We start from the raw sequence: 9,389 nt of genomic DNA on the forward strand, positions 1-9,389 counted from the left end.
GTCTCTCTCTCTCTCTCCAAAGAGTCAACCTGTCTCTCTCTCTCTCTCTAAAGAGTCAACCTGTCTCTCTCTCTCTCTCTCTCTCTCTCTGAAGAGTCAACCTCTCTCTCTCTCTCTCGAAAGAGTCAACCTCTCTCTCTCTCTCTCTCTCTCTCTCGAAAGAGTCAACCGGTCTCTCTCTGTCTCTCTAAAGAGTCAACCTCTCTCTCTCTCTCTCTCTCTAAAGAGTCAACCTGTCTCTCTCTCTGAAGAGTCAACCTCTCTCTCTCTCTCTCTCTCTCTCTGAAGAGTCAACCTCTCTCTCTCTCTCTCTCTCTCTCTCTCTCTCTCGAAAGAGTCAACCTCTCTCTCTCTCTAAAGAGTCAACCTCTCTCTCTCTCTCTAAAGAGTCAACCTCTCTCTCTCTCTCGAAAGAGTCAACCGGTCTCTCTCTCTCGAAAGAGTCAACCTGTCTCTCTCTCGCTCTCTCTCTCTCTCTCGAAAGAGTCAACCGGTCTCTCTCTCTCTAAAGTCAACCTGTCTCTCTCTCTCTCTCTCTAAAGAGTCAACCTGTCTCTCTCTCTCTCTCTCTAAAGAGTCAACCGGTCTCTCTCTCTCTCTCTCTCTCTCTCTCTAAAGAGTCAACCTGTCTCTCTCTCTCTCTCTCTAAAGAGTCAACCTGTCTCTCTCTCTCTCTCTCTCTGAAGAGTCAACCTCTCTCTCTCTCTCGAAAGAGTCAACCGGTCTCTCTCTCTCTCTCTCTCTAAAGAGTCAACCTCTCTCTCTCTCTCTCTCTGAAGAGTCAACCTCTCTCTCTCTCTCTAAAGAGTCAACCTCTCTCTCTCTCTCTCTCGAAAGAGTCAACCGGTCTCTCTCTCTCTCTCTCTGAAGAGTCAACCTCTCTCTCTCTCTCTCTCTCTCTAAAGAGTCAACCTCTCTCTCTCTCTCTCTGAAGAGTCAACCTCTCTCTCTCGAAAGAGTCAACCTGTCAGTCTTACTTTAGCCAGTCATAGAGCATTTTAGAGTCTATAGCAAGACTGACTTTAAGTGAGATCTAAGTCTAAGACTGGGTCTATCTTTATTAAAGTGAGATTGAAGTCTAAGACTGGGTCTATCTTTATTAAAGTGAGATTGAAGTCTAAGACTGGGTCTATCTTTATTAAAGTGAGATTGAAGTCTAAGACTGGGTCTATCTTTATTAAAGTGAGATTGAAGTCTAAGACTGGGTCTATCTTTATTAAAGTGAGATCTAAGTCTAAGACTGGGTCTATCTTTATTAAAGTGAGATCTAAGTCTAAGACTGGGTCTATCTTTATTAAAGTGAGATCTAAGTCTAAGACTGGGTCTATCTTTATTAAAGTGAGATTGAAGTCTAAGACTGGGTCTATCTTTATTAAAGTGACATTGAAGTCTAAGACTGGGTCTATCTTTATTAAAGTGAGATTGAAGTCTAAGACTGGGTCTATCTTTATTAAAGTGAGATTGAAGTCTAAGACTGGGTCTATCTTTATTAAAGTGAGATCTAAGTCTAAGACTGGGTCTATCTTTATTAAAGTGAGATCTAAGTCTAAGACTGGGTCTATCTTTATTAAAGTGAGATCTAAGTCTAAGACTGGGTCTATCTTTATGCAACCCGCCCCAGGTGAAAATGTGGTCATTTACAGGTTTTGACCAAGTCGGGAAAAACTGGTCAGAAAAAAACTCCCTTTCGTCTCGCCTCTCACAAGTCATTGTGATTAACCATTACAACATGGTAGGGTCTCTGTAGCTATCCAACCTTACCATTACAACAACGTGAGGGCCTCTGTGACTATACAACCTTACCCCTCAGTGGAGTTACCTGGTGCTATGTTTAAAAAAAAGTTTTTTTTTTTTTTTTATACCTGGCCCTTACAGATGTAACAAAGGCTCTCGTCACTAGAACAATAAAGATTATTTTGAGATAAAACTGTTGTTGTTGTTGTCATGGACGAAGTCGGGACTTAGTGGTTAACACACAGCAGATATCAGTGTACACTACTCTCTCCCTAAGGCTTCTGGGTACTTACTACCAACATCAGTGTGCACTACTCTCTTCCTAAGGCTTCTGGGTACTTACTACCAACATCAGTGTGCACTACTCTCTCCCTAAGGCTTCTGGGTACTTACTACCAACATCAGTGTGCACTACTCTCTCCCTAAGGCTTCTGGGTACATACTAACAACATCAGTGTACACTACGCTCTCCCTAAGGCTTCTGGGTACATACTACCAACATCAGTGTGCACTACTCTCTCCCTAAGGCTTCTGGGTACATACAGCAAACATCAGTGTACACTACTCTCCTGTTACCCTCATTCATATCATATATATATATATGTATATCACATCTTTCTATTATCATACAATGCCCCCCCCCCCCCATCACCATACAAGCTCAGTAACAGCTCACTCACTCACTCACTCACACCTTTATGGCGAAGGCAGTGAGATTAGCAGAGGAAGAGACATCATGGGAAAGTCTTATTGTTTCATGGATATGAAAGGTACTCTTTATTGAGATTAAAACAAGAAATAAATTTTACAGTTGGAAATCAAGAAACGCTAGCTGGCTCAGGAGACATCGGAGGACAGGCTCGTTGTAACACACGTAACGGAATCAGGAACGGTATCTGTTTCACAGGGTTGAGTCCGTTCCATGAATTACAACATCTACAACATCCTCCCCTAAACTAGCTAACTACACACCACCACGTCCTCTCACACACACAGGCTGGATGGATCTCAAAGGCCTCGACTCCTTTCGAGAAGGTGAGAGAGAGAGAGGGAGGGAGGGAGGGAGAGGGAGGCAGAGAGAGAGAGGCAGAGAGAGAGGGAGGGAGGGAGGGAGGGAGGCAGAGAGAGAGGGAGGGAGGGGTGAGACAGGGAGTCAGAAGATATTTGTGATCCGTCCACAGCCTCAACTCATCCCCTCCCCTCTCCTCCCTTCTCTTCTCTCCTCTCCTCCCCTCTCTCCTCTCCTCTCCTCTCTCCTCTCCTCTCTCCTCCCCTCTCTCCTCTCCTCTCCTCTCCTCTCCTCTCCTCTCCTCTCCCCTACTCTCCTCTCCTCTCCCCTTATGACCTATGACCTTTCCCTAGGAGGTGTTGGCCTCCTGGTTGATGAGGGCGCTGAGGTCCAGGCGGGTCTTCTCGAGCGCCGCCGTCTTGGCCCGGCGGGACGGGCGAGCCGCAGGCACCGAGTCTGGAACATTCTCTCCATCACTAGGGGAGGAGGGAGAGAGAGGAGGGGGGGAGACAGAGAGGGGGGGAGAGAGAGAGGGAGGGAGAGAGAGGGGAGAGAGAGAGAGAGGGAGGGAGAGAGAGAGGGAGGGAGGGAGAGGGAGAAAGAGGGAGGGAGAAAGAGAGAGAGAGGGAGAAAGAGGGAGGGAGAAAGAGAGAGGGAGGGAGAGAGAGAGGGAGGGAGGGAGAGAGGGAGGGAGGGGTGAGACAGAGAGTCAGAGAACAAAACAAACCCACATTGTGCTATAGCTATTAAGTTATGATCCACAAACATAGAAGGGAATAAAACAAACAATAACGGTGCGTTCAAGTGCTCCTCGGAAACTCAAGACCTCAAGACCCCCCCCCCTTGTCCAGATGTAGCGTTGGACTGTCCTCAGATCTCCTCAGCGGCTGATTCAGACACGGCTCAGAGAGGCTCACTCAGGAGGCTGCAGACTGACATGTCAGACCGTCCTATTTCAGAGGAGTGCTTGAACAGGGTGTATACAGGAATCTTGAGGTTAATTTCAATGCCTTTCTAAGACTTTTTAAAGACCTTGTCAATATTTTTCCAGACCTCACCGCCACTTCGAGCTGTAACCGTTTACATCACTGACACCTTTAACTTAACAGTTTTAGTTTGCAATAGACTACTAGACCACCATCATACAACACAATTTCCGGTTCATCTTTTGTTTTTTTAATAAAACTAATACATTCACGAACTTGTACTCAAAGTTTTTAGGACTCAAACTCTTTGGACAGTCTAATTCAGAAAAATACCTACAAAATTCAAGACCTCATAAAATCGTGATAAGACTTTTTTAATACTTATTAAGGGTCTTGATTGTCCCAAAATTGATTTAGCAACTTTGAATACTTTTCAAGACACCGCGGATACCCTGTTGAAGGCAGCATGACTGGGTTATGGTTGACGGAGAGCTGAACTCAGGAGGCTGCAGTCTGACATGTAGGACAGACCGTCCTATTTCAGAGGAGTGCTTGAACGCAGCATGACTGACTGGGTCTGTGTGGCCCAGAGAAACTGATGAAGCAGACCCAGGAAGTGTTGATTGGTAGAGAGCAGGCTCACCTCTCCTCTGAGGACTCTGCAGTCCTGCTGGGCTTCCTGGCCCCCCTGGCGGTGGTGGTCTTCTTCTGGCCCGCACCTACACACAACGCCAACATCCTGTTATTCACTATTATTATACAACAGTTAGCTCCGACCGAGTCATTTGAGTGTGTGTATGACATCATCACCTCTCCTGGGCCTCTTCACAGACTTGGCCGGGTCTTCGTTGGCCGTCTCTGAAGATCAGGAAGTAAGAAAATAAGTAAATAAATAAATATACACCACACACTTCCCCATTCAATTGAATATATATATATATATATATATGTATGTGTTACGGTACATGTGGTAAAACGGTACATGTGGGAAAACTAGGGTTAGGGTTAGGTGCTAGGGTTAAGGTTAGGATTAGGGTTAGGGGTAGGGTGCTACGGTTAGGGTTAGGATTAGGGTTAGGGGTAGGGTTAGAATTAGGGTTCGACATGCCAGCATGTACCAAGTAACCCTAGCACCTAACCCTAACCCTAGTTTTCCCACATGTACCGTTTTCCCACATGTACCGTAACACACACACACACACACATCCTGATTGTGTATTTCCTCCCTAGATGAGCAGAGCTGTATCTGGGGGGTTGAGGGAAGCTTAGTGAGGCCCATAGGGCATTTCTCTACTCCACTGAGGAGCGTCCTCATAAAGCAGCATCATGGTGTTAAGGGAGGAGAGTAGCCTGAGTAGCTGTGGACTTCCTGTCTGAGTAGCTGTGTACTTCCTGTCTGAGTAGCTGTGTACTTCCTGTCTGAGTAGCTGTGTACTTCCTGTCTGAGTAGCTGTGTACTTCCTGTCTGAGTAGCTGTGTACTTCCTGTCAGACAGGAAAGAGGGAAACACTCCTGTTACGCTGAAAAGCCAGAGGCTGGGTGTGTCTGGTGTGTATGTACCGTATTTTCCGCACTATAAGGCGCACCGGATTATAAGGCGCACCTTCAATGAATGGCCTATTTTAGAACTGTTTTCATATACAGGGCGCACCGGATTATAAGGCGCACCGGATTATAAGGCGCATAGAATAGATACTGCAGTCAAAGTTTGACTGGGGTTGCGTTACGCCCAAGCTCCACCTACTGCGTTGCGTCACCTCTCTATCGGTGTTGTGTCAACTTCCCGTTGTCCAAGCACCACCTGAGCGTTGTCACCGTCAACGTTCTACCTGCTCCACTGTCAAAAATATATATTTTTCCACCTCAAGTATCAGCCGTTCGTCATCCATTTTTGCAACAAGCGTCAAGGACCTGCGGTGATTCACAGCTGACTCGCGTGAATAGCAATTCGCAATAGCTGCAACCACGAGATATAGAGTAGTTAGCTACAAGCATTTTCAATCTGCTATTATCTCTATTAGTGGATTAACCGCTGTGGTGATTTAACAGCTGATAAAAATACATCAAGTAGACTACAAACAGAGCAAAACAACACCAGAAAACAACCAATAGGCTATACAATTATAACCAACAACCAATATGTGACAGCTCCTGGTGAAATGTGCAACGTACTTTTTCAGTTTTTACACATGCTTAAACTACAGATTGTAAGCTTTCAAATGATGTGTCATACATTCAAATCAGAGAAAGATTGAACACGACAGGCGTATTTGAATGTTGGTTCACCTCAAACACTGAATGGGAGAAAAGTGACTCTGACCAAACCACAACAAACGCTGCTAGCGGCTAACAGCTAACAAAACACATCGCTACGAAGGTCTAAACTGTATTTTAATAACATGACAACATACTGGGAGAACATCGACATGCTAAAAACACATAACTACACATAACTAGATGAACACACAGTTCTTGCTTTTGAACACGAGCTAAAACGAAACTATGTTTACAAGTCAACCCTCCCTTACCGGTAGCCTCCGGCAAACGAGAATAATGAATCCAATACACAAATGATAAGTGTTTAGTGATCGTTAAACTGTTGTTTATTATATCGAGTGGGTACTTTAAAACTTCAAGTTGAAAGCACCAAGAATCTCACTTTGTTCCCTCGGAAACTCTGTTTAGTCTTCTTGTGTGGGACTGTGAGTAAGCACAGTATTCATAGCTTTCAGTCACGTGGTTTCTTCCCTAGCAACCACCAACCTGACGGGCAAAAAGTATCATAGCAACATGGCGAGTGGACGCAAACGGTTAATAAAATACAAAGGTTCCATCTCACAAAACATAATGGAATGTAAAAACTTTGACGCTCAATATCTCTGAACTACCCTAAACGGAGATAGAACCTTATCATTCTAAACGGAGATAGAACCTTATCATTCTAAACGGAGATAGAACCTTATAATTCTAAACGGAGATAGAACCTTATCATTCTAAACGGAGATAGAACCTTCTCATTCTAAACTCACGAGTTATCTTCAGTTGATGGATTTGACTTAGGGGGCATTCATTTGAAGTAACGTAATGAACATACAAGTAACAACAACAGGTTAATGCAGCCAGCCAGCCAGCCAAGCAAAGACCATGACTATGCCCAGTTTATGCATTATACACTCTAATATAATTGTTAGATTGCCAGGGTATTCGCTACAGGTTGTTGTATACATATACGTTTAATACGAAACTCGATCAACCGGGCGTTCGGGAGTTCTACCGCTGCTGGACGGAACTCCCGCTGACAGCGGGTCGAGGGGATATTTCTACCCGGGAATTCGCTCATTGCTGTGTCCACGGTGATAGGAGTGGAGGACCGACTCCATTCAAAAACTTTTCGATTCCCTGGTTTCTCCTCTTTCCGAACACGTTGGAATTTTTACCGTAACCCCCGGAGAATCAAAGTTATTAAGCCGCAAAGGGTGCCTCCTTGACCGGCTTTGACCGTGAATAACACCGGCTATGGAGGTGCTACAAACACAGTTTTAATTTCTCTAAATTCGCCATCAGTATACGGTCATTTTGAGCCCTTACACACCGCGCTGACACCCCGAGAACATATACTTTTAATACGAAACTCGATCAACCGGGCGTTCGGGAGTTCTACCGCTGCTGGACGGAACTCCCGCTGACAGCGGGTCAAGGGGATATTTCTACCCGGGAATTCGCTCCTTGCTGTGTCCACGGTGATAGGAGTGGAGGATCGACTCCATTCAAAAACTTTTGGATTCCCTGGCGTCTCCTCTTTCCGGACACGTTGGAATTATTTTCCTAACCCACGGGAAATCAAAGTTATTAACCCGCAAAAAGTGGGTTTTGCCCGCAAAAAGTGCCTTTTGCCCGTCAGGTGGGCGTTTCCACTATGCTGTGACGTCACATGAAAGCTATGAATACCGGTGTTTACTGATTACCGTAATGCTGCAAGTGGTGCGGCTTTGTAGTTTACCAGTCGTACTGAAACATTTTGACAGAGCGCCTTGAGCGCCGTGTACAACCAGTATGGATCAACAAATTAACCAATTGATCCATATATAAGGCGCTCCGGGTTATAAGGCGCACTGTCGTTTTTTTTGAAAATTAAAGGCTTTTAAGTGCGCCTTATAGTGCGGAAAATACGGTACCTTTGACAGGCAGAAGTGCAGCTCAAGAATACAGTTTCCACATTAAAACACACATAGGTCACATACATTAATACTAGGGATGTCCCGATCCCACTTTTTCACTACCGATACCGATACCGATACCTGGGCTTCGGGTATCTGCGATACCGATCCGATATTTGTATACATTTTTTGACCCCTGAATAATAACAAATACCTCCCCAGTATATAGTCCACACCAACAACAGTTAAATTAAAGACTGCCAGCCTTTATTAAAGCAACAAATGCGACGTGTTGTGGATTGAAACTACGGATCATAAGCTTTCAAATGATGTGTCATACATTGAAATCCGAAAAAATATGAAGTTAGAGTAATTTGAATGTTGTTAGACGTCAGGCACATATAAAGTTAACCTCTTTGTAATGAAACCGGAAGTAAACAGCGCTATGCGCATTTTAAGCGCATATAGGACTCGCGTGAAGCATTTCTGCGACACGCGTTTCTGTTCACTGTTTTCATTCCCTCATCGCTTATACACATACGTTTGACTGCGCATGACAGTAGGATCGGATCGGAGCCTTTTTTTTTTCTGGTGCGATCCGCGATCCAGCATTCAGGTCCAATATCGTGCCGATATCCGATATCAGTATCGGATCGGGACATCCCTAATTAATACATACAATAAAAACAGACAGATATAACAGTGTTTATGTAGTGCCTATTTAAAAAGTCTAGTCATTTAAAAATAATAGTAATAAAAACAGTATTATGATTTAAAAAGCTAAAATGCAGTGTGCTTCCTATTTTAAAATGTTCAGGGCGGTGGTTGCAGTGGGAATGAATGATTTTTTATATGTGTTTTTCCGGGCCAGTGGAGTTCTATAACGGCGGCCTGATGGAAGTGGCTGAAATGATTGGTGGAGGGGGTGAGAGGGGTCCTGTGTGATTTGTGTGGCTTTTCTGATTAGTGTATGTATGTGTGAATGTGTGTGTATGTGTGGCTGTGTGCATGGCTGGGTGTGTATGTGGCTGTGTGTGTATGTATGTGTGAATGTGTGTGTATGTGTGGCTGGGTGCGTGGCTGGGTGTGTATGTATGTGTGGCTGTGTGCGTGGCTGGGTGTGTATGTATGTGTGGCTGTGTGTGTATGTATGTGTGGCTGAGTGTGTATGTATGTGTGGCTGTGTGCGTGGCTGGGTGTGTATGTATGTGTGGCTGTGTGTGTGTGTGTGTGGCTGTGTGTGTATGTGTGTGTGGCTGGGTGTGTATGTATGTGTGGCTGTGTGTGTATGTATGTGTGGCTGTGTGTGTATGTATGTGTGGCTGTGTGTGTATGTATGTGTGGCTGGGTGTGTATGTATGTGTGGCTGGGTGTGTATGTGTGTGTGGCTGGGTGTGTATGTATGTGTGGCTGGGTGTGTATGTATGTGTGGCTGGGTGTGTATGTATGTGTGGCTGGGTGTGTATGTATGTGTGGCTGGGTGTGTATGTATGTGTGGCTGGGTGTGTATGTATGTGTGGCTGGGTGTGTATGTATGTGTGGCTGGGTGTGTATGTATGTGTG

The 9,389-nt window shown here is 45.0% G+C and overlaps 1 protein-coding gene across 1 annotated transcript in view; it reads right to left on the reverse strand.

Annotated features, from left to right (window-relative positions):
* Positions 1–3,092: 3,092 nt before the first annotated feature.
* LOC308154308 (condensin complex subunit 3-like) overlaps positions 3,093–9,389 on the reverse strand; it is a gene marked incomplete at both ends in the record, with an annotated part of 25,339 nt that continues 19,042 nt past the window's right edge. The window contains 2 exons of the mRNA XM_080527472.1: positions 3,093–3,219; positions 4,313–4,388. Coding sequence (XP_080383598.1) covers positions 3,093–3,219; positions 4,313–4,388 — 203 coding nt within the window. The remainder of the gene's footprint in view (positions 3,220–4,312; positions 4,389–9,389) is intronic.

The sequence above is a fragment of the Nansenia antarctica genome, assembly GCF_963989245.1.
Source record: "Nansenia antarctica genome assembly, chromosome: 3".
Taxonomy (NCBI): Eukaryota; Metazoa; Chordata; class Actinopteri; order Argentiniformes; family Microstomatidae; genus Nansenia; species Nansenia antarctica.